This window comes from Oryctolagus cuniculus, chromosome 1, assembly GCF_051225735.1.
Source record: "Oryctolagus cuniculus isolate XC-2025 breed Fujian yellow rabbit chromosome 1, ASM5122573v1, whole genome shotgun sequence".
NCBI lineage: Eukaryota > Metazoa > Chordata > Mammalia > Lagomorpha > Leporidae > Oryctolagus > Oryctolagus cuniculus.
In genome coordinates this window covers 56,650,930-56,676,223 of record NC_142867.1, presented here as the reverse complement: position 1 = coordinate 56,676,223, position 25,294 = coordinate 56,650,930, and the positions used below count along the sequence as shown (strand labels likewise).

Genomic DNA, 25,294 nt, shown 5'->3' with positions numbered 1-25,294 from the left:
CTGCAGAGAACAGTTTGGAGGCATTAGTCTTATTTTGCCTTAAGGAAGGAGAGAAAGAAGGAATAATGTATGATAGTATAGTGGAATGACAGGTTTGTTTCAGGCCTTTCTGATGACTTGTATATGTTTAATTTTCTGTCAGGTTGAGGGAGGGCTGATTAATTTGCTGAAGGTGAGGTGGGAGGAGCAGAAAAATGAAGGCAAATGGAAAGTGTGTTAAATAGTCACTTTGGAGAGATGAAAGTTTGCTGGACAGCTTTGGGGATCTGAGGCTAGATGAGCCTAAGAACTTCTATGGCCCTTTGGGACTATTCCGTTTAACACTGTCCAATAACTTATTGGAATCTGAAAAGTGCTTTATAACTATGAAACCTATCCAACTGTTTCTGTCTAGAGGTATGTATTTTATCCATATCTAGTGCCCTATTGCATTCTCTTTTTAGACAAGGTCAATTTTGTTAGAAGTCTTAAGAGTTATGTCGGCCGGCGCTGCGGCTCAATAGGCTAATCCTCCATCTAGCGGCGCTGGCACACCAGGTTCTAGTCCCGGTCGGGGCACCGGATTCTTTCCCAGTTGCCCCTCTTCCAGGCTAGCTCTCTGCTGTGGCCTGGGAATGTAGTGGAGGATGGCCCAAGTCCTTGGGCCCTGCATCCCATGGGAGACCAGGAGAAGCACCTGGCTCCTGCCTTCGGATCAGCGCGGTGCACCGGCCGCAGCGGCCATTGGAGGGTGAACCAACGGCAAAAGGAAGACCTTTCTCTCTGTCTCTCTCTCTGTCCACTCTGCCTGTCAAAAAAAAAAAAAAAAAAAAAAAAAGTTATATTTCAGGAATTTCTCCTCTATCTTTTTTTTAAAGATTTATTTTTATTTATTTTATTTTATTTTACACAGAGGAGAGGCAGAGAGAGAGAGAGAGAGGTCTTCCATCCAATGGTTCACACCCCAATTGGCCAAAACGGCTGGAGCTGGGCCAATCCAAAGCCAGGAGCCAGGAGCCTCCCCTGCTTCTCCCACACAGGTGCAGGGGCCCAAGGACTTGGGCCATCTTCTGCTGCTTTCCCAGGCCATAGCAGAGAGCTGGATAGGAAATGGAGCAGCTGGAACTCAAACCAGCACCCATATGGGATGCTGGCACTTCAGGCCAGGGTGTTAACCTGCTGCGCCACAGCACCGGCCCCAGGAATTTCTCCTCTCTGTAATTCTCACAATTGCCTGGCAATGTTTTGCTTTCCTTACCCAAGACAAGATGAACAGTTTAGATTATAAAATATTAACATATTTAGTGTTTGTCTAAGGGAAAATAAAGGACACTGAAAGCAGACCAGGAGGGCGTGCTGAGCAAACTGAGCATTTATGCCCTTCTAATCCCTCTCATTAGTGCCACTTCATTAAGATTTAAGAGATTTTTTTTTCTTAGTTCTAATACTCTTACCCTATATATTAAGTAAAATTTCATCTTATTTCAAGCATCATTTATGTCCTTCAGAATTTGTTTATGGGGCTGAGGTTTTCTTTGTAACTTTCATTTCATGTGCATTATTCTTTGTTCTCAAATGCCTGTATTTTTCTTTAAGGTAGAAAATGTTGTTAGCCCAAATAAATCGAGATTCTCAGGGAATGACAGAGTTTCCTGGAGGAGGAATGGAGGCTCAACATGTTACCCTGTGCCTGACAGAGGCAGTAACTGTAGCAGGTGAGTAGTGGTATTTGAAGGGATCCTGTGGGTTTCCAAATACCATTTATCTGAAGGAAAAATGAAAGCTTGCAACACTGTGTTTAGTTCCTTGTTTTTCATTTAGCTGAACACAGCACAGTCCTGCCTTTCCAAGATATTTTTACCTGATTTTGGATGGTGGGTACAACAGGGAGGGAAACAAATTTGTAAATGCTAAAAGAAAGCCCATTTCAATCTATGCTAAGCAGCTTGCCGCTTGTCTAGCCTTCACCCCCTTAGAATTAATTTAGTCAGCATGCACATACAGTAGTTGTCTAAAGAAAATAATTATTTTTTATAATAGATGGTGACAATTTAGAAAACATGGAAGGTGTCAGCTTGCAAGCAGTAACACTTGCAGATGGCTCTACTGCTTATATACAGCACAATTCTAAAGGTATGTGCCCCATGTATAGCCGGTTTTGTTAATTAATACCAGCAATTCATAGCCACACAGTTGGAGTACCTAAAAACTATACTTTGTTCCCAGTCTCTCCTAAACATACTGTGTTGTATGTCATAGTTTTAAATCATTTCATGCTCACTTAAATTTTGTTTTGATAATTTTTTTAAAGATTTATTTTATTTTATTTGAAAGACAGAGTTACACAGAGAGAGAAGTAAAGATACAGAGAGAGAGAGATCTTCCATCCTCTGGTTAACTCCCAAGATGGCCTCAACGATCTGAAGCCAGGAGTTTCTTCCAGGTTTCCCACGTGGGTGCAGGGGACGAGGACTTCGGTTATCTACCAATGCTTTCCCAGGCAATAGCAGAGAGCTCTGAGGCAGCTGTGCCTCAGTGGAGGCACAGATTAAGATCCCTCCCTCCCCCCATACCACATTGGAGTGCCAGGGTTCATTTCCTGGCTCCAGCTTCTTGCCAGTGCAGACACTAAGAGGCGGCAGGTGGTGACTCAAGGAATTGGGTTCCTGCTATCGATGTGGGAGACCTGGATTGTGTTCCCAGGTCCTGGCTCTGGCTTCAGCTTCAGCCCCAGCCGCAGCCGCAGCCAGAGTGGGCGTTTACTGAGTGAGGCAGGCAGATAGGAGCCAACTTGCTCTCTTTGTCTCTCTAGTTCGCTCTCATACAAATTTTTTTAAAAAACAGGCCGGCGCCGCGGCTCACTAGGCTAATCCTCCGCCTAGCAGCGCCGGCACACCGGGTTCTAGTCCCGGTCGGGGCGCTGGTTTCTGTCCTGGTTGCCCCTCTTCCAGGCCAGCCCTCTGCTGTGGCCAGGGAGTGCAGTGGAGGATGGCCCAGGTGCTTGGGCCCTGCACCGCATGGGAGACCAGGAAAAGCACCTGGCTCCTGGCTCCTGCCATCGGATCAGCGCGGTGCGCCGGCCGCAGCGCGCCGGCCGCGGCGGCCATTGGAGGGTGAACCAACGGCAAAAGGAAGACCTTTCTCTCTGTCTCTCTCACTGTCCACTCTGCCTGTCAAAAAAAAAAAAAAAAAACAGATTTATTTTATTTATTTGAAAGAGTTACAGAGAGCGGTAGAGACAGAGAGGTCTTTTATCTGCTGGTTCACTCCTGAATGGCCATAACAGCTGGAGCTGAGATGATCTGAAGCCAGGAGCCAAGAGTTTTCTCTGGTCTCCCACATGGCTACAAGCGCCCAAGGACTTGGGCCATCCTCTGCTGCCTTCCCAGGCACATTAGCAGGGAGCTGGATCAGAAGTGGAGCAGCTGGGACTTGAGCTGGTGCCCATATGGGATGCCAGAGCTGCAGGTCAGAGCTTTAATCTGCTACATCATAGCACAAGCCCCATTTTTAATAAATTAATAACAACTTTGAGGTATTTGGAAGGTTCTAGGGTATCAAATTCATTAGATAGGGAAGAGGAGGAGAGGGTTTTTGACCTATGTCTAGTGAGATCTTCTGGTTTTTACCTCAGGTTGTTATTTAATGATTTTAGAAAATACACAGAGTGGTGGTGCTCTGGCGTAGTGGGTAAAGCCGCCGCCTGCAGTGCCACATTCCATATGGGTGCCGGTTCGAGTCCTGGCTGCTACACTACTGATCCAGCTCTCTGCTATGGCCTGGGAAAGCAATAGAAGATGGCCCAAGTCCTTGGGCCCCTGCATCCACGTGGGAGACTTGGAAAAATCTCCTGGCTCCTGGCTTCGGATTGGCGCAGCTCCAGTCATTGTGGCCAGTTGGGGAGTGAACCATTGAATGGAAGACCGCTCTCTCTCTGCCTCTTCTTCTCTCTTGGTGTAACACTGACTTTCAAATAAATAAATAAGTCTTTAAAAAAAAAGAAACAAAATACACTGAGAGTAAAGATGTTTGATTTTGCTAATACAATATGACCTCTGAATCAGTGTTTGCTCTAGCCCAGTTCTCAAACTCCTTGCTTTTGAGGTTACCTACTGAGCACAAGTGTGTATAGACAAGGATCTTACAGCCCCTAGGGATGAGAGTGACAGCTAGTCTCACATAGTGACACAGCTGTCTCCCCAGCTTCAGTTTCTACACAAGTCAGGGTCACTGATCCTTAGTGGCCCTGAAAGGTATATGGAGGTTCAACTCAAGTAGCATGCTGTGATGAGCCACTCTTCCTCTTGAACTTGTCTGATTGAAAATTGGAGGGGAGGAAGGATGGCTGAGGGAGGATTTTCTGCTTTCTGTAGGATCACTGGATGTGTTATTGAATTGCTTCAGAACATAGAGGGAAGAATCAAGATGAACATGAGCTTAAGTAGTGTATGTTTTTATAGTTGATATTATTCTGAAATTATATAAAGTTTACATTTTTAATTTGTGCTAATTTATTGGCTTGATTCTTTTGTTCCAGATGGAAAACTCATAGATGGTCAGGTCATACAGTTGGAAGATGGTTCTGCTGCCTATGTTCAACATGTACCCATACCTAAAAGTAGTAAGTATTTAAGCTGTAGCACAGGAAACCATCTTTTTTTTTTTTGGACTTTTTTTTTTTTTTTTTTTTTTTTTTTTTTTGACAGAGTGGACAGTGAGAGAGAGAGACAGAGAGAAAGGTCTTCCTTTTGCCGTTGGTTCACCCTCCAATGGCCGCTGTGGCCGGCGCACCGCGCTGCCGATGGCAGGAGCCAGGTGCTTCTCCTGATCTCCCATGGGGTGCAGGGCCCAAGCACTTGGGCCATCCTCCACTGCACTCCCTGGCCACAGCAGAGAGCTGGCCTGGAAGAGGGGCAACCGGGACAGAATCTGGCGCCCCGACCGGGACTAGAACCCAGTGTGCCGGCGCCACAAGGCGGAGGATTAGCCTAGTGAGCCGCAGCGCCAGCCACAGGAAACCATCTTAATTCTCACATCTAATATTTGCTGCCTCCAGCTCCATCTTACTACTTAAACTTGGTTCTGATCTCTAGTTGTTTTCTGAAAAGTGAGATTAATAGATGCCAAAGAGAGATTCTAAACACCATTTTATTTTAACTTAACCAACACTTTATTTCAAAGATGAAGGAAAAGAAGTTACTGGACTGCATTATGGAGCTAAATGGGCAGTAATCCTGATGAATGTTTCTGTTATTTGAGCTGAACCCTACATGTTCCTAATTTTCTTCTTTCCTCTTTCAACTCTCTTTATAGTCTGGTATATACGAAAGTATTTCTAAAATAAATATTCCAGTACCCTTTTAACTTTTAAACACTTTCTCCAGCCAGTTTTACTAAAATTAGTTACATGTTCAAAGATTCAAAAAGCAATTTTTTATGATGTTTTATATGAATGAGTAAACCAGAACAGGCCAGAAAACTTGGAATCTAAACGTAAGTGTCATTCTCGAGCAGGGGACAGTTTGCGTCTAGAGGATGGTCAAGCAGTGCAGTTGGAAGATGGAACCACAGCATTTATTCACCATACCTCCAAAGGTAAAATAGCTTTGGAAATATGAACAAAATGAGGGAGAAGTGTGAATGTGGGGGAAATAAGACCTGTTGTTGTCTTGTGAAAGAAGAACTGTTTTTGTTCGTTGAAGAAATAAGGTGGCAGATTTGGACACAGTTTAAGAAAAAATGTCTCATAATTTGGACTGTCCAGTAGCAGGGTAGAACAGCAAAAATCCCTGGTCCCTGAAGGACTTCAGTAGAAACTTTTTTTTTTTTTTTGACAGGCAGAGTGGATAGTGAGAGAGAGAGACAGAGAGAAAGGTCTTCCTTTTGCCGTTGGTTCACCCTCCAATGGCCGCCACGGCTGGTGCGCTATGGCCGGCGCACTGCGCTGATCCGATGGCAGGAGCCAGGTGCTTCTCCTGGTCTCCCATGGGGTGCAGGGCCCAAGCACTTGGGCCATCCTCCACTGCACTCCCTGGCCACAGCAGAGAGCTGGCCTGGAAGAGGGGCAACCGGGAAAGAATCTGGTGCCCCGACAGGGATTAGAACCCGGTGTGCCGGCGCTGCTAGGTGGAGGATTAGCCTAGTGAGCCGCGGCGCTGGCCAGAAACTTCTTTTAAAATATAAAGTTGGGGCTGGCACCGCGGCTCACTAGGCTAATCCTCCACCTGTGGCGCTGACACCCTGGGTTCTAGTCCCAGTTGGGGCACCAGATTCTGTCCCGGTTGCTCCACTTCCAGTCCAGCTCTCTGCTGTGGCCCGGGAGTGCAGTGGAGGATGGCCCAAGTGCTTGGACCCTGCACCCATATGGGAGACCAGGGGGAGGCACCTGGCTCCTGGCTTCGAATCAGCCCAGCACACCAGCCGTGGTGGCCATTTTGGGGGTGAACCAATGGAAAAAAAAGAAGACCTTTCTCTTTGTCTCTCTCACTGTCTAACTCTGCCTGTCAAAAAAACAAAATTAAAATATGAAGTTGGGGCAGGCCTTTTGTGCAGTAGCTTAATGGTTGGGATGCCCCAATCCCATATCAGAGTGCTGGCTTGAGTTCTGGCTCCACTTCTAATCCAGCTTCCTGCTAATGCTGATTGGAAGGCAGCAGGTGATGACATTACCTTTAATTTACTGCCGTTTTCTTCCAACCCCTCAGACAGTTACGACCAGAGTGCATTACAGGCAGTTCAGCTGGAAGACGGCACCACAGCTTATATTCACCACGCGGTGCAAGTTCCACAGTCTGACACCATCTTGGCCATTCAAGCAGATGGGACAGTGGCTGGTCTGCACACTGGGGATGCCACAATTGACCCCGACACCATCAGTGCTTTGGAACAGTATGCAGCAAAGGTACAGCATTTCACAGTGTTAATAACATCCCTACAATAGCTTCTTTATTTTTCATGAAAAAAACAAAAAAGCATACGTTATCAAGAAGCGAATAATTCAGGGTCAAAGTCAGCATGGAACCTAAAAGAAGTGACATGTGAAAAGACATACTGGAGGAAAAATAAGGGAATGGGGTAAGGGCTTATAGAAAAGAAAAGGATAGCAGGTTATTTGCAAAAAGAGATATTCAAGGATGAGTGTCATAAAAGAAATAATAATGTATAGATGGAATTAATTATGAATTAAAAAGTAGAATGAGGAGCCAGCACCATAGTACATCAAGTTAAACCTGCAGTGCAGGCACCTCTTTGGGCACAAGTTCTAGTCCTGGCTGCTGTACTTTAAATCCAGCTCCCTGCTAATGCACCTGGAAAAGCAGTGAAAGATAGCCAGGCCCTTGGACTCCTGCCACCCACATGACAGACCCAGAAGAAGCTCCTGGCTCCTGGCTTTGGCCTGGCCCAGCGCTGGGCATTGCTGCCATTTTAGGAGTGAAACAATGGACGGAAAATTTCTCTCCCTATCCCTCTATGTAACTCTGCCTTTCAAATTAATTAATTAATTAATTAATCTTTAAAAAATAAAAAGTAGAAATTAGAGATTAGAAAAAGGAAAGTCTTGCCGGCGCCGTGGCTCAACAGGCTAATCCTCTGCCTTGCGGTGCCGGCACACCAGGTTCTAGTCCCGGTCGGGGCACTGGCTTCTGTCCCGGTTGCCCCTCTTCCAGGCCAGCTCTCTGCTGTGGCCAGGGAGTGCAGTGGAGGATGGCCCAAGTGCTTGGGCCCTGCACCCCATGGGAGACCAGGAAAAGCACCTGGCTCCTGGCTCCTGCCATCAGATCAGTGCGGTGCGCCGGCCGCGGCGGCCATTGGAGGGCGAACCAACGGCAAAGGAAGACCTTTCTCTCTGTCTCTCTCTCTCTCACCGTCCACTCTGCCTGTGGAAAAAAAAAAGGAAAGTCTCAAATTCCACATCAAAAATACTGATTTTCCTTCCTGCATTGAACGTACATCTGTCATAACTTAAAGCCTTTTTTTTTTTAACAGTTTGTATAAATTTTCAAGGAGGCACACAAATAAATGTCAATGAATCTCCATGTCCTTATCACCTAAACCATTATCAAAATGTAAAACGTTTTTAAGCTTTATTTTATTTCTGTAGGTTTCAATTGATGGAAGTGAAGGTATTGCAGGTACTGGAATGATTGGAGAAAATGAGCAAGAGAAAAAAATGCAGGTATGTAAACTTGCTTCTTTTTTTTTTTTAATAATCTCCCTAAGCATTTCTATGTTTTTTTTTATGGATGAAAGCAAGAATAGGGGGTTCAGTACCTGTACAGGAAAATCTCACCAGTTCCACAAAATGATGTATGTATGGGCAACTTTCTCACATCCTAAGGTTCATTAAAATATATGCAAAACAGCGCCGAAGTAATAAGAATATTACAAAAATCTCATTGCAGCTTGCATTTTGGAATCTAAGGCAGTTTAAAAAAATATATACCAGAATGGGGATTTCAGGGACAGGTGTTGTGTTCCAGCAGTTAAATTGGCCCTTGGGACATCTGTATCCCATATTAGAGTATGTTTAAACTCCAGCTCCGCTTTCAATCCAGCTTCTACTAGTATGAACCCTGGGAGGCAGTAGGCAGTACATGGATATCTGCTACCTTTTTGGGAGACCCAAATGGAGATTTAGGTTCCTAGTTTGAACATGGCCCAGCCTAGCTATTGCAGACATTTGAAAAATGAACCAGTGGGTGGAAGATCTCTCTCTGTCTCTGTCCCTCTCTGTTGTTCTGCCTTTCAAATAAAAATAAATAAAACTTTAAAACAAGGAATTATAAAATTTAATTTTTTTCATATTACTTTTTTGTATTTATGAAATTTTTATTTGCTAAATCTAGGTTGATATGCAAGTGGTAGTGTGGCAGGAACTCCTATGGAAACAAGAATTTCCTTTTAACAGAAACCTGAGATTGTAACAGCTTTTTGGAAACAAGCCATTAGTGTGTTTAATTTTGTTGTGCCTCTTATTTGCAGATTTCTGTTTCAGCCTGTAGTATCTAGCATCTCCTTTGTCATGATGATCTTTGCTTCATTATTTTGAAGTTTTAAAAATTTTTTTTAAGGTTTATTTATTTTTTAAAGATTTATTTGAAAGAGTTACACAGAGAGAGGAGAGGCAGAGAGAGAGAGAGTGCTTCCATCCAATGGTTCACTCCCCAATAGGCCACACGGCTGGAGCTGCGCTGATCCGAAGCCAGGAGCCAGGAGCTGCTTCTCCCACATGGGTGCAGGGGTCCAAGAACCCGGGCTATCTTCCACTGCTTTCCCAGGCCATAGCAGAGAGCTGGATCAGAAGAGGAGCAGCCGGGACTAGAACTGGCGCGTATATGGGATGCCGGTGCTTTAGGACAGGGCGTTAAACCACTATACTACAGTGCCGGCTCCTGAAGTTTTAACAATGTTAAAACACCTCCATTAGAGTCATTTTTGAGGTCTGTGTGACAGTTAACACAGACCCCTGTAACACCATCATCCCGTGGCTCACAAAATAGAAAGTCATTCTTCAATCTTTATTACTTCTTAATTTCTAAAATAGGTGGTCATCTTTAAGAAACTTTGAAAATTGGGTGCTGTTGTTTGAATGCTGGTTAAATTGTGTGTCAGAAAAATGATCATCTCTTGAATACAAGTACAGACCTGGCTCATAGGGATTGTAGTGTTTCCTACTGAAAACTCCAATGACCTAATTCCCTCATTTTGATATCTTTTGAAGTGTTATGGAAGTTAACAATGCTTTTGACATTGTTTGTGGGGCGTATGTCCCAAAGGAAATAAAGATATAGAAATACCCCTTGAGTTTGTCAGGGAATATCTTCATACAAGTGAGGTGCGTCTTGGCTTATTTTCTAGAATGGACTAGATCTGTGAGCTCCAGATGTGCACTCCCCTGGCTTTCCTTTTGACTGCAGAATTACCAAGTCCATGCATGAAACAGAGTTTCTGACTCAGCGGGACAGAATCTTAATAAAGTGATGACCTGAGACTGGAAACCCATTTTACAATTTTGTCTGTTTTATTCTGAAAATAGTAGTTTCATCTATCTTATTTGTATATAAACAATTTAAATCTTGCTGTTCATCTTATCTAGATTGTCTTACAAGGACATGCAACAAGAGTAACTGCTAAAACTCAGCAGAGTGGAGAGAAGGCGTTTCGATGTAAATATGATGGATGTGGAAAATTGTATACAACAGCTCATCATCTTAAGGTATATATCAAAGAAATGCTGTGTCTAGTTATGAGAATACCTAAGATATGAAACACTATCATGATACAGCATTCAACCACCAGTGTGTTTTTTTAAAAAAGATTTATTCATTTATTTGAAAGGCAGAGTTGTGGGGGGGGAGGGGAGAGAGTGAGAAAATATTCCACCTCCTGGTTCACTCCTCAAATGGCTACAAGGGCCAGAGATGGGCTGGTCCAAAGCCAGGAGCTTTTTGGGTCTACCATGTGGGTGGCAGGGGCCCAAACACTTGGACCATCTTCTGTTGCTTTTTCTAGGCAATTAGCAGGGAGCTGAATCAGAGGCAGAGGTGGAGCAGCTAGGACTCGAACTGGCACCCACATTGGATGCCAGCACCACAGGCGGTGGCTTTACTTGCTGTGTCACACCACTAGCCCCTCAAGCACCACTATTGGTTCTCGATTATTATACTGACATACACACTCATATAAACACACAAATGCCTATACAGACTTTAGGACCTATCAGGTTTTTAAGGTCTTGGATGGTATTTTCTTCATCTTTGTGTTATCTTCCTAACATCCAGCATAATACCTGGCACATTAGTTGGTACTCTGTATTTCTGAATACACTTCGTCATACACAACGCTTACATAATTGCATGAGGGATATATGAGTAATCACTCTGTTAACAGTAATTTTGTGGAATCTGACAAATATTGGCACTCGTATGTCCTGTCTTTCAAATATTTGGGCCAGATATTTTTATTTTAATTGCACCTAAACAAAACAAAACATACCATGACTCATAATATAATTAATAGCTAAGATTATTGCACAAATTAGTGTGTTGCAAAGTGTGCCCTTGGCATATGTGGAGTAGTGACCATAGAGCCTGTCCCCACTGCTGGTCAGTGTGTAACCTTGGCATGTCATTTTCCTTATCTGTGAAACTCTATCATAAAAGCACTTCCCTCACAGAATAGTTGTGAGAATTAACTTAGTACTGTTCATGTAAAGAACTAAACAAAGTGGCCTGATTTGCAGTAAAGGCTCAGTGAATGTTGACGATTGTCAAGATGACTCATCCTTATAGCAACCCTCCGCGGAAGACACTGTTGTATCTGCACTTTACAAACAGGTTTTGGAAGCTTGGAGAAAACAAGTGCCCATGGCCATACCATGAGGCAGCCATAGAGCCTTGCTTCAGATCTAGCCCCTTAACAGCAGCTCCACACTTTCCAGCCTTAACTTGTATAGCCTCTCCCTGCACTCTGCCCGTAGTTCTTACTACGTACATGTTCATGAAAACAGTATAGAAAAATGCAAAGCTCATATGCTGTTGTCCTTTTTAATTTTTTATTTCTTAAAGATTTATGTATTTAATCAGAATTATGGAGAGAGAGAGAGAGAGAGATCTTCCATCCACTGGTTCACCTCCCAAATAGCACCAACAGCCAGGGCTGGGCCAGGCTGAAGTCAGGATCCTAGATCTTCAACCAGGTCTCCCACATGGATGTAGGGGCTCAAGCTATTGGGCCATCTTCTGGTGCTTTCCCAGGCACATTAGCGGAGAGCTGGATCAGAAGTGGAGCAGCTGGTACTTGAACTATCACCCATACTTAATGCCGGCACTGCAGACAGCAACTCAACCCGCGGTGCCACAATGCTGGCCCCTCTTCCTTTTTTTAAATTTTTTTTTTTTTTTGACAGGCAGAGTGGAGAGTGAGAGAGAGAGACAGAGAGAGAAAGGTCTTCCTTTGCCGTTGGTTCACCCTCCAATGGCCGCCGCTGCAGCCGGCGCACCGCGCTGATCCGATGGCAGGAGCCAGGAGCCAGGTGCTTTTCCTGGTCTCCCACGGGGTGCAGGGCCCAAGCACCTGGGCCATCCTCCACTGCACTCCCTGGCCACAGCAGAGAGCTGGCCTGGAAGAGGGGCAACCGGGACAGAATCCGGCGCCCCGACCGGGACTAGAACCCGGTGTGCCGGCGCCACAAGGTGGAGGATTAGCCTATTGAGCCACGGTGCCGGCCCTTTTTAAATTTTTTAAATATTTACTTATTTTTATTGATTTGAAAGGCAGAGTGACAGAGAGAGAGAGAGATCTTCCATCTGCTGATTCTCTCCCCAAATACCGGCAATAGCCGGAGCTAGGCCAGGCCAAAGTGGGGAACCCAGAGCTCCAACTGGGTCTCACACGTGGATGGTAGGAATCTAAATACTTTAGCCAAGCAGGAAGCTGAATTGGAATAGAAGTAGCAGGACTGAAATTGGCACTCTGGGAGTCAGCGCTGTGGCGCAGTAGGTTAATCTGTGGTGCCTGCATCCCATAAAGGTACCAGTTCAAGTCCTGGCTACTCTTCTGATCCAGCTCTCTAAGAAAAAAAGTCGGCTTTCTGATGTGAGATACAGGCATCAAAAGTAGTGGCTTAACCCACTGTGCCACAATGCCTAACCCTCCTCTTTTTTTAAAAAAAAAAAAAAAAAAACAAAAAACAAAAACTAAGTACTAACATTTAGTTCTACATTGAGCTATAGTTTTTGTGAAAATTTATCTTTTGTTTTTTAAGAAAAGCTTGCAACAGAGTGAGTGTTTAGCCTAGTGGTTAAGATGCCTGTTAAGATGCTTACATCTGTCGTTGGACAGACTGGGTTCAAGACCCGATTCTACTTCTAATTCCAGCTTCCTGCTAATGCAGACTCTGAGAGGCAGTAGTAATGGCTCAAGAAGTTGGGTTTCCCCACGTACATAGGAGACCTAGATTGAGTTTCCAGCTACCAGTCTCAGCTTGGCCCAGTGCTGACCCTTGCAGGCACTTTGGAAGTAAACCAGCAAGTGGGAGTTCTCTGACTATCTCTGTATGTCCCTTTTTCTCTCTCTGCCTCTCAAATAAGTACATTTTTAAAAAAGCAGCATACAACAAAATCAGTCAGTGATGAGGGGGAGAAATAGGTCTGTGTTGAGACCATATACTTGAGGAGTGGGTAAAGGAAATAAAATCATGTCTGCATTTTAATAACAGGTTCATGAGAGGTCACATACAGGAGACCGGCCTTATCAGTGTGAGCATGCAGGCTGTGGGAAGGCGTTTGCAACAGGTAAAACATAAATTTTCCTTGTTTCTTGGTTCCTAATAGGAGTCAAGTGAAGATGGGCCAGAGGCAGGAACTGACCCATTGCCCTTGACTGCATCCACAGAAGCGCCTGACCTGGTTTGCAGTCCTTGCTGATTGCCTGTTGTCCTGCTCGCCTGGACCTTCCCTGTTCCCCTTTACTTCACAGACCTGTCTGTGCCTACTGTGTTCAGTGCTTTTCACACCACACTCTGCTTTCTTTTATCAGGAAAAAGAAAAACTAAGCTTTAGAAGCTAACATAGTATTTTAACATTGAGACAGACCTTAGGGAAGCATGGAGAGCTGGGACTTAGCAGGGGATACATCTGGCAGGGTCAAGACTCCTTCTTCCTTGTCTTATTCCACCAGAAGCTTTTGGGGTTTGTGTTATAAACACCTAGTAAAATTGAAAAATAGGAAATATACATAACCTCTTCTAAACAGATGAAACTATTGAATTTCCGGTGTTGGCAGTCCTGAGCTGTCCATATTCTTCTATACTTTTAATAGTTATTCTGTTGTACTTGTCCAGCATTTTATCCTTGGTGATACTATCTTTTTCAATAGCTTAATCTCAGTGTGCATGTTTAGAAGGGTGTTGTGTAATTAAATTTCTTTTTAATTTTTTTTTAAAGGTTATGGTTTAAAAAGTCATGTCCGAACTCATACAGGAGAAAAGCCATATCGGTGTTCAGAAGATAACTGTACTAAATCTTTCAAAACTTCAGGAGATCTACAGAAACATATCAGAACTCATACAGGTACTCGTGTGAACAGAATGTTGTATCTAGGCCAAGAATTCTTAATCTACAGAGAGGTTACTTGGGGAAGGAGTCTCAGGAATGGCTTTAAGGAATGAGCAGCAAGAGTTTCTCTTAAACTTCTCAGATTCCATGTGGTTTGTTGCTGGTGCATGCATGCTTCTCTCCACAATGAGGACCCATATCTGTTAGATTCATAAAGGGGTCCATGTCACAGAAAACATTAACGATGCCCATGGTGTGTCAACCCTCTTAGTTTTCAAGTATTATCTGAGCAATAAGCTTATTTACCTAGGATTTTATATCTGATTAGTAGCTGAACTGTGATTAGAAACCATGACACCCAGTTCCTTCTTATTTTTTTTAAAGATTTATTTTATTTATTTGAAAGAGTTACAGAGAGAGAGACAGAGAGAGGTCTTCCATCTGCTGGTTCACTCCCCAGATGACTGCAACAGCTAGAGTTATGCCGATCCGAAGCCAGGAGTCAGGAACTTCTTCCGGGTCTCCCATGCGGGCACAGGGGCCCAAGGACTTGGGCCATCCTCCACTGCTTTCCCAGGCCATAGCAGAGAGCTGGATCAGAAGTGGAGCAGCCGGGACTCGAACCGGCTCCCACATGGGATTCGGGCACTTCAGGCAAGGGCTTTAACTTGCTGCACCACAGCGCCAGCCCCACCCAGTTCATTCTTAATTTGATGTTGCTACTTCCTGTATGAGTTCCAAGGTTGCATGAAGGAAGAGAATATAATTGACAGAGTATTCATTTCATAAGCTTAGATTCTAGAAAAGTATTATGTTCAGTAACTATTTTGATTTGTATTTGTACTAGGATACAGGATTTTAAAAAGACCCAAGATTGAAATTTTCTTCCAAGTATTATAGAGTACATAAAATAGGAGGTAAACTTTTTAGGGGATTCTAGAGTTACTCTAATACTTATTCTTGCATCTGATTTTTTTCTGTTTTTTTTTTTTTTTCTCTGCTTATTTTTTGATATATCCATCTGGGTAATTCCATCTTGGAGAGTCATGAATTCACTGATGAGTTTTGAATACCATTCAGGGTTTCTTATGTAAATTTAAATTTGTAGTAGAACATGCTCTTTGCAGAAAAAAGATAAAGTAAATGCCTGAAAGGGAAACTCAGCACAAGAATGCTAGAGCCTCAAGTGTAATCCTAGGCAAAACCAAAGAATAAGACATTTCAATTTTCTACATATTTTTGCACTGCTTAATTTGTTTCTCTTTATATTTTCAGGAGAAAGGCCCTTTAAGTGTCCCTTTGAAGGCTGTGGCCGGTCCTTTACAACATCAAATATCAGGAAAGTCCATGTTAGAACACATACAGGAGAAAGACCTTATTACTGCACAGAACCAGGATGTGGGAGGGCATTTGCCAGTGCAACTAATTATAAAAACCATGTGAGGATACACACAGGTAACAGTCTCTGATCTTTTGGTCTTTTATCATTCAAGGCTCAGTTTAACTCTTGCCTTCTCTAGAAACCATGTCTAGCTAATTTCTTCCACCTTTCCTACCACTTGGCATGGTGGAAAGGGATTAAGCAACTTAAAAATGTTCACCTTAGCATCCTGGCATTGACATACTATACAGTTACTGGGTATTGATTGAGTTTTCTCTGCCAGGCAGCAGAAATTCGGAGACAGCTGAGGTATTACCAGGGATGGCTCAGTTGGGTGAGATGGGAGACACAGTTGCTGCTGAGTGTTTTTCATTATATGAATAAGGTTCTATGGGAACGGAGAGGGGAGCAGTCATTTCTGTGGGTATGAGAGAAACGTTGTGCTTTACAGGGAAATTTGGCTTTTTAAGCTGAATCCTGAAGTTTGCCAGGTAGAGATAAAGGAATTTTATGGGATGCCATATAGGATGCTGGCACTCAGGCAGTGGCTTTACCTACTACTCCACAGCACTGCCCCCCTCCCCTTACTGCTCTTGATGTTAAATTTTTTTTAAAGATTTATTTATTTATTTATTTGAAATTTATTTATTTATTTTAAAGAGTTACACAGAGAGAGAGAAGTAGAGGCAGAGAGAGAGAGAGGTCTTCCATCTGCTGGTTCAGTCCCCAATTGACCACAACTGCCAGAGCTGCTCCAATCCAAAGCCAGGAGCCAGGAGCTTCTGGGTCTCCCACGAAGGTGCAGTGGCCCAAGGACTTGGGCCATCCTCTACTGCTTTCCCAGGCCATAGCAGAGAGCTGGATTGGAAGCGGAGCAGCTGGGTCTCAATCCGGTGCCCATATGGGATGCCAGCACTGCAGTCTGTGGTTCCACCCACTATGCCACAGTGCCAGCTCCAATGTTAAATATTTTTAATGTGCTTATTAGCCATTTGTATCTCCATTTCTTTTTTTTTTTTTTTTTTTTGACAGGCAGAGTGGACAGTGAGAGAGAGAGACAGAGAGAAAGGTCTTCCTTTTGCCGTTGGTTCACCCTCCAATGGCCGCTGCGGCCAGCACACCGCACTGATCCGAAGGCAGGAGCCAGGTGCTTCTCCTGGTCTCCCATGGGGTGCAGGGCCCAAGCTCTTGGGCCATCCTCCACTGCACTCCCTGGCCACAGCAGAGAGCTGGACTGGAAGGGGGCAACCAGGACAGAATCCGGCGCCCCGACCGGGACTAGAACCCAGTGTGCCGGCGCCGCTAGGTGGAGGATTAGCCTATTGAGCCGCGGCACTGGCTGTATCTCCATTTCTTTGGAGAAATGTCTGCTTAGTTTCTTTGCTCATTTTTTAATTGGGTTGTCTTTTCATTTTGTAATAATTCTTTTGTAAAAATTTTTTTTTTCATTTATTTGAAGGGCAGAGAGACAGAAACAGGCAGCGATCTTCCATGTGCTATTTTACTCCCCAAATGCCTGCATCACCTGAGGCTGTTAGGCCAAGGCCAGGAGCTAGGAATTCAGTCTTAGTCTCCCACATGGATGGCATAGACACAACTACTTGAGTCATCACCTGCTGACTCTCCCGATGTGCATTAGCAGGAAGCTGGAATTGGATAGTAGAGTTGGGACTTGAACCGGTGCCCATATGAGATGCCAGCACTGCAGGCGGAGGCCCAACCCACTATGCCACAGTGCTGGCCCCTGTTAATTGTCTTTTTTTTTTTTTTTTTTAAGATTCATTTATTTATTTGAAAGACAGAGTTACACAGAGAGAGAAGGAGAGGCAGAGAGAAAGGTCTTCCATCTGCTGGTTCACTCCCCAGTTGGCCATTGTGGAACTGTGCCGATCCAAAGCCAGGAGCTTCTTCTGGGTCCCCCGCGTGGGTGTAGGAACCCAAGCACTTGGGCCATCTTCCACTGCTTTTCCAGGTCATAGCAGGGAGCTGGATCGGAAGTGGAGCAGCCAGGACTTAAAGCAGCACCCATATGTGATGCCAGCACTGCAGGTGGTGGCTTTACCCGCTATGCCGCAGTGCCAGCCCCTGTGAATTATCTTTTAAAATCCTGTGAAAACCTCAGAAGCCTAGAAAAGAAAGCTGTATATTAGAAAAATTAATATTTTGCCAATATAATTCACATTGCTTTTATTTCTTTAAGGTGTTCATTTTTATTTTATTTATTATAAAGATTATTTATTTGAAAGAGTTATAGGGAGTGAGATAGGGAGAGACAGAGAGATCTTCCATCTGCTGGTTCACTTCCCAAATGGCCTCAAGGGCAAGGGCTGGGCCAGGCCGTAGCCAGGAGCCAGGAGCTTCTTCCAGGTCTCACATGTGGGTGCAGGCACCCAAGTACTTGGGCCATTCTCCACTGCTTTCCCAGGTGCACCAGCAGGCAGCTGAATTGGAATTGGAGCAGCTGGGACTTGAACTGGCACCTATGTGGGGTGCCGGCACTGTACTTTCTCCACTGTGCCATGGTGCCAGCCCTAAGATGTTTAGTTGTAAATTATGGTACATATTTACAGTATAGAAGGAAAACAAAATTCCTATCTGGTGCTGTACTGTATCGTTGAGTTTACACATAAACCCACTTATGAGCTCATTGGCTGTTAAATAATTAATCGATGTTTTAAGTGCTTCTTAAAAAGACATTCTTGGTGGATTATAACACAGGTGCCTGGGTCTTTTTGTGACATTTTGGGAAAAATTTGCAGGACATTTGGATGGGTTGAGAAAATATTTTCCTGCTTACAGCAATTAAATATAGACTGGTTATATGAACATGTGCCATCTAGTACATTTTATATAAATTAGATTCTGGTAAGAGACATGCCTACATTAAGTCTGGTATTTGGAACATTTTTGTATAGCAGTGCTCCTAAATAAGGCTACAGATGGGCTTCACCCTTTTAAAATAGGATCTGATTCCCCAGATCCTGTCTGTATAGATTGTGACATAACTGCAGAGATGAGGCCCAGGCACCAGGATATGTGAAAAGCCTCCCAGGTCCTTTATATGCAGACATGGTTGAGAATCATTGAAGCAGAGAGATTCAGTGAGTGATCATAAATATTGATCTGACTCAACAGGTATGTTTGGGCTGGAAGAAAAGATTGGCTAATAAGTAAAGGATACAGTAAATGCCCATGTTATGCCGTAAGTAAAAGGTAAAGATTCAGACATGTAAAATGCAGTCCATTTTTGCCTGGTAGATCAGATAACTCAGGTGAGGCTATGCAGCTAGCCAATAGGAAGTTTAAAAGCTCAAGCCAGCCATTTATATTTTTTAATGACCTTTTTAAAAATTTTTTAAATTTATTTTTCATTTTATCTGAAGGACAGATCTTCCCATCTACTGATTCCCTTCCCAAATGCCTACAACAGCTGGTTGCTGGTCAGGCCAAAGCCAGGAACCTGGAACTCAATCTGGGACTTCCACATGAATGGCAGACACCCCTGTCATCACCTGCTTACTCTGCAGGTGTGCATTAACAGGAGCTAGATCTGAAGTGAAGTAACCAGGACTTGAACTAGGCACTCTGATGTGGTGTGCAGACAGGCACCCTAACTGGGTTCTCTACGGTTTCTCCAAGTGCCTGTCTCACCCTTCCAACATTCACTCCCACTTGACTGTGGTTTGATGCCACCTAGTGGTGCTTTTTGCTCCAGCCTGGGCTGATATTCCAAGTTGAAGTTGACTGCCATTTATTTCTATTCTCTTACATGCCTTCCCCACAACCATTTACCAAGATAAGAATTTTAACCTGCCTGCTTTGAGAATAGGGACTGGGCAGAAGACAGGAAGCAATCTCCTGTTACTTTATGTGTAAGACATACATAAGTATGAGATTTTATTGTTTGTGGGTAGTTTTACTGTTTTTAGAACCATGGGAAGGGGCTGGCGCTGTGGCACAGTGGGTTAAAGCCCCGGCCTGTGGCACCAGCATCCCATATGGGTGCTGGTTCAGGTACTGCCTGCTCTCCTTCTGATCCAGCTCTCTGTTACGGCCTGGGAAAGCAGTAAAAGATGACCCAAATGCTTGGGCCCCTGCACCCCTCTGGGAGATCCGGAAGAAGGTCCTGGCTTCTGGCTTCAGATCAGCTCAGCTCTGGAAATTGTGGCCATTTGAGGAGTGAATCAGCAGATGGAAGACCGCTTTCTTTCGCCCTCTCTCTCTGGCTCTACTTCTCTGTAACTCTGTCTTTCAAATATTTTAAGAACCATGGGAAAAGATGCAGTTTACCCAACAAAGGTGTAAAACGAGAATGAGGACATACATATCTATCCCCATTTTAGAACTGATGAGTTCCCACTAATATCTCCAAGTCCAGTTCTTCCCACAGGGCTCATTTTTCTTTCCTCCATTGCATATTTTTATGCCCCCTTTTCCACAGTGAGAACCCTGGTGTCCAGTAGCATTGAAGCATTTATTCATTTGCTAAGGCTTTTGTTACATCTAAAATAATTTCAGAATTGCTCCTCTCGTACCACTACAGTGAACAAACGTACTAAAAAAAGTTAGATGTGTTTGCGTTCCCCATCCCTCTGCCTAGCCCAAGACTGAGGACATTACTCAGATAACACATAGATAACTTATTTTAATGAATTTATTTTCTTCCCCACCACAGCCCCTTCCCAGTGGCTAAAAGTGTTCATTTGAACTACAGTTAGGTTCATTTGTGCCAGCTTATTTTCAGCTTTAGGTCACTACACTATCACCACTAGCAGTGCCTAGATACTTTATGATATTAAATTATTATTTTACTTTACATTTTCTTTATAAAGGACCCATCTTTCAGATATACCTTCCGAAATACTTACATATGAAATTGAATACTGTCTGGAACTGTTCACAATAATTCTGGGTAGGAAGATGAGGAATATATATAGTAAATAAATAAAACAGTATTGGCCAAGAATTAACAGTTGAAGTTAGATGATCAGTACATGGGTACTGTGTCTCCATACTTTTGTGTATATTTGAAATTTTCTATGATAAAATGTTCTAAAAATGTATGTACAACCTATGGTGTACTCAAATTATTTCATGGAATAAGAATTACAGTTTTTTTTGTTTTGTTTTGTTTTGTTTTCTTTTTTAATTTTTTGACAGGCAGAGTGGACAGTGAGAGAGAGAGACAGAGAGAAAGGTCTTCCTTTGCCGTTGGTTCACCCTCCAATGGCCGCCGCGGCCGGCACGCTGCGGCCGGCGCACCACGCTGATCCGATGGCAGGAGCCAGGAGCCAGGTGCTTTTCCTGGTCTCCCATGGGGTGCAGGGCCCAAGCACCTGGGCCATCCTCCACTGCACTCCCTGGCCACAGCAGAGGGCTGGCCTGGAAGAGGGGCAACCGGGACAGAATCCGGCGCCCCAACTGGGACTAGAACCCGGTGTGCCGGCGCCGCTAGGCGGAGGATTAGCCTAGTGAGCCGCAGCGCCGGCCAAGAATTACAGTTTTTACTTCTCTTTATTTTGCCTACTTGTTATTAGTGAATACTGAATAACTTTTTTTTTTAAGATTTATTTTATTTATTTGAAAGGCAAAGTTAGAGAGGTCCTCCATCAACTGGTTTACTCTCCAGATAGCCGCAATGGCCAGGGCTAGGCCCATCCAAAGCCAGGAGCCAGGAGCTTCTTTTGGGTCTCTCATGTGGGTGCAAGGCCCAAGCAATTGGGCCATCTTCCACTGCTTTTCCCAAGTGCATTAGTGGGGAGCTGAATCAGAGGTGGAGCAGCCAGGACTCAAACAGGCACCATGTGGGATTCTGGCATCACAGATGGTGGCTTTACCTGCTACACCACAGCACTGGTCCCCTGAATAACTTTCAGTTAGATGCAAGAATTCAGGCAAAGTTAAATGAAATATATGTGTCCTTTTAGATGTATTGATGTACAACTATGTCTAACAGACTTTTTAGAAAATATTTTTTTAAATTTTTATAAAACCTTTAAGTTAAGCTGTGTTACTTACAATTGCATTTGTTACTATCATTAGTATGGTATCATTAAGATTTTCTAGTTACAGGAAATAGTAAATTCCCATTTCATCAAAGGTAGAGTTAAATTGGGCAACATCTCCATCCTAACTTTTCTTGCCCTTTTATTTTATTTTTAAGTATTTGTTTTATTTATTTGAAAGACAGAGTTACAGAGAGGTAGAGACAGAGAGAGGTCTTCCATCCACTGGGTCACTCCTCAAGTGGCTGCAACATCTGGAGCTGAGCCAATTTGAAGCCAGGAGCTTCTTCCAGGTCTCCCACAGGGGTGCAGGGGCCCAAGGACTTTGAGCCATCTTGTACTGCTTTCCCAGGCCATAGCAGAGATCTGGATTGAAGAGGAGCAGCTGGGACTAGAACCGGCACTGATATGGGATGCTGGCACTTCAGACCAGGACTTGAACCCGCTGCACCACAGCGCTGGCCCCACTTGCACTTTTAAATTAAGTGATGTTGATGCACAGGGACAATACCTAGGATGCAGACCACCTTACTTTAAATTGTATTTTACTTATTTTGAGAGGCAGTGGGAGATAGACAGAAAGCTCCAATCTGCTGGTTTATTGCCCAACTGCCTGCAACAGCTGGGACTGGGCCAAACTGAAACCAGGAGTCAGGAAATCAATCCAGGTCTTCCATTTGGGTGTCAGGTATGTAATCATCTAAGCTATCAACTGCTGCCTCCTAGAGTCTGCATTTAGCAGGAGGGTGGAATGGGGAGTGAGAGTCAGGTATGAAACCCAAGTAATTTGGTATAGGATTCAGGTGTCTTAACCAGCATCTTAGCCACTAGATCAAGCATTGAGACACAAATCAAGACCATAGTTAGGGAGTCTTCTTTCTTTGTTTTTGGTTTTTTGGTAGGCAGTCATCTTGTGTGGTAGGATAAGAAGGGATTTGGCAGCAATTTATTTTTAGAGTCTTTTTTTTTCCCTTCTTAGAAATGGTATGATTATACCTGCATATGTAAAAGGTTAATTTTTTTTTTGCATTTTTAGGGGAAAAGCCATATGTTTGTACAGTTCCTGGGTGTGACAAAAGGTTTACAGAATATTCCAGTTTGTACAAACATCATGTTGTTCACACTCACTCCAAACCATATAACTGTAACCACTGTGGGAAAACATACAAGCAGATCTCTACACTGGCCATGCACAAACGGACAGCTCACAACGACACTGAGCCCATTGAGGAGGAACAGGAAGCTTTCTTCGAGCCTCCACCAGGTGACAGTTTTAATCATTTTTTCTATTTCTAAGATTGAGAATCAATAGTAATGAACATAATTCATGATTCAGACCATTTTCTCCAGTCATAAAGTGTCATTCATATAATCACATAAACATAGGCTTTATAACTGTGATAAGTACTATTAAAGATACTTGGTGCTTTGGGGAATATATATGAAAGGAGAATTTGGTGTGGTCTGGGAGGTTACTTCCCGAGAAAGTGATTTTGGGACAGATCTAGAGGGTGAGTAGGACAGCTCAATTAGGTGAGGAAGTAAGGGTTGGTGGAAGGGGAAATGGAGCAAAGGCAAGAGAACCTTCAAATCGAGGGAATGACACATGCCAAAAGCCATGAGGTTGGGTAGAGCACAGCAAGTAGAAGATCCTGAAAGAAGCCTGGCTGGGATAGAGGGTCTGCCTGGGAAGGTAGTATGAGATGAGGCTGGAGCGTGAGGCCAAGGCAGCCAGGCTCTTTGCATCCATTAAGGACGTTGGTCTGAATTCATAAGAGTGGAGAAGCACTCCCAGAGAAATCTTCATTGATTCAGATGCTGTTATGTGTATTCTAAGAGACAAAATTACTCATTTCAGTAAGAATAAACTCTTGGAAAAATATTTTAGAGAATTACTTTCAGTGATTTTAATTAAATAATGAAGCATAGGTAAATAGGTTAAAGGAAGTAGGTTTTTCTAAAACACAAAAACAGTTTGTTACCGTTCATTGAGATACCTCCTAAATGAAGTAAATTTGAAATTAGAAGATGATACCTTTTCTCATTTTTGGCAACAGATACTAAAGCACTGAAAGACATTTAGATGAAAAAAGTCAATTGCAGAATAAGGGGAAAAATAGATCACCTGTTCAAATGATTCCCCATAGTCCTAGTTTGTTTTTTTCAGGTATTTATCAGGTGACTGTCTGAAAACAACAGTTTCTTCAATCCTGATGGCTGTAAGGTGTTATTTTCTAGCCCAAACAATGCAGGTGTGCATGGTTAGACACTACACCTGGGGAGATACAGGTCAAAGGGTATAAAATTTCAGTTAGACAGGAAGAGTGAGTTCTGGAAATCTGTTATACAGCATGGTAACTATAGTTAGTAATGTACTGTATGCTTGAAATTTGCTAAAAGAAAAGTAAATGAAAAAATATTAAAACAACTGCTGGATCATTTTAGTTAGAAAACAGGATTTAATGATGTCAAACTTAATTTATAAGACTTCTATTTTCAAGTTTCCTCACGTCTCTTAAATGTTGGTATTTCAGATCAGAGGTCCTTGTTTTCTATAAGATAGTTTATAATATACCTTTTGTTTCAAAAATTTAAGATCATTTTCCAGTAAGAGAGGTTGATTTATGTTCCTTTTTCACATGATCCCTGCGTTTTGTAATCTGTTGGGATGATAAAATGTAAATAACTGTGGGACAGAACAAACAGAAGCAAAATAATAAGTGGCACAGCAGTTCTCCCTTGCTGACCTCCGGCACCTGAGTGCTAACATTAACCACTGACTTTGAGAAATACTCTAGATTATCATATTAAGTCCTTCTTAGAAGGGGGAAAATGTTTTTGGTGTTCTTTTTCCCTTGGTGGTGGAAAGAAATGGGAAAAGAGAAGGATCTGTAATCTCTCCAGTTACCAGGCACAGCAGTAATGGGCTATTAACTGCTGTTTACTTGCTGGCTCTTTATGAAATAAAGAAGTGGATGGGGGTTCCTTTTCTGTCACTTATTAAATGATTAACCTTACCCCAGATAATACGCCATTGTATGGTTTCTTTACACAGTGATGTCATTGTGTCCTGATGACTTGCAATCCATCACCTGTGTTAAACACTAAGTTAGAAGGTTGTGTTTACAAACCATTCTGGTTTTGTGGTTAATGTTTATTAAGATTGTCTTATCACTTTTAACAGCTTCTTAAGTGACTGCAGAAACTGTGCATAATTGCTCTATTGGAAGGGTTATTTGCCAGTTTTTCTGTACAGGTCCCTGCTCCCAACACAGATGCAGAGAATCAAGTAATTACTCCAACTAAGAGAACAAGAGTTGTCTGAAAATTAGAACACTTAAATTTGATATGGAAAGGTTTGATTAGATCTGCTTTAATGTTGTTTGGGCTTATAAATGTGGAGGTGGAGAAATTTAAAGTTCCAGAAGCTGTTTTTATTATTTAGAATATAGGTGTGTTCACATCTTAATTTATATAATTTTCTTCTATATCTTTAAAATGTCCTCTGTTTTCTAAATATATTGGTTGGTTGGTTGGTTAAATAAATGAATCATTTGTTTTGAACAGGTCAAGGTGAAGATGTTCTTAAAGGGTCCCAGATCACCTATGTTACAGGTGTAGATGGGGACGATGTTGTGTCTACACAAGTAGCTACAGTAACCCAGTCTGGGTTGAGTCAACAGGTTACACTTATATCCCAAGATGGGACTCAGCATGTAAGTACCCACCAAAAGAAGCCAAACAAATTAACATTTCCCTGAAGCTGATCTTGAAAGGTATGCCGGGTCTCCACTGAGGACAGCCTTGACTGTCAAGATATGCCGGGTCTCCACTGAGGACAGCCTTGACTGTCAAGGCACAGACTTTGGACT

The 25,294-nt window shown here is 43.2% G+C and overlaps 1 protein-coding gene and 1 long non-coding RNA gene across 15 annotated transcripts in view; one reads left to right on the top strand and one right to left on the bottom strand.

The window, feature by feature from the left end:
- Window positions 1-25,294, top strand: part of ZNF143 (zinc finger protein 143) — a 51,951-nt gene that overhangs the window by 10,895 nt on the left and 15,762 nt on the right. For 3 of the 12 annotated variants that reach the window (XM_008266029.5, XM_017345320.4, XM_051824192.3), the window contains 12 exons: window positions 1,576-1,694; window positions 2,020-2,112; window positions 4,517-4,600; window positions 5,491-5,574; window positions 6,684-6,880; window positions 8,081-8,155; window positions 10,076-10,195; window positions 13,199-13,274; window positions 13,926-14,051; window positions 15,312-15,491; window positions 22,459-22,686; window positions 24,990-25,138. In XM_008266029.5, the coding sequence (XP_008264251.1) occupies window positions 1,583-1,694; window positions 2,020-2,112; window positions 4,517-4,600; window positions 5,491-5,574; window positions 6,684-6,880; window positions 8,081-8,155; window positions 10,076-10,195; window positions 13,199-13,274; window positions 13,926-14,051; window positions 15,312-15,491; window positions 22,459-22,686; window positions 24,990-25,138 (1,524 nt within the window). In that variant the 5' untranslated portion in view covers window positions 1,576-1,582. Of the gene's footprint in view, window positions 1-1,575; window positions 1,695-2,019; window positions 2,113-4,516; window positions 4,601-5,490; window positions 5,575-6,683; window positions 6,881-8,080; window positions 8,156-10,075; window positions 10,196-13,198; window positions 13,275-13,925; window positions 14,052-15,311; window positions 15,492-18,552; window positions 18,631-22,458; window positions 22,687-24,989; window positions 25,139-25,294 lie in introns of all 12 variants that reach the window. The other 9 variants (XM_008266024.5, XM_070073532.2, XM_008266017.5 and 6 more) reach the window with 6 other exon arrangements.
- LOC138849586 (uncharacterized) overlaps window positions 17,174-25,294 on the bottom strand; it is a 43,269-nt gene continuing 35,148 nt past the window's right edge. For all 3 annotated transcript variants that reach the window (XR_011388518.2, XR_011388519.2, XR_016231454.1), the window contains one exon: window positions 17,174-17,543. This is a non-coding gene — a long non-coding RNA (uncharacterized LOC138849586). The remainder of the gene's footprint in view (window positions 17,544-25,294) is intronic.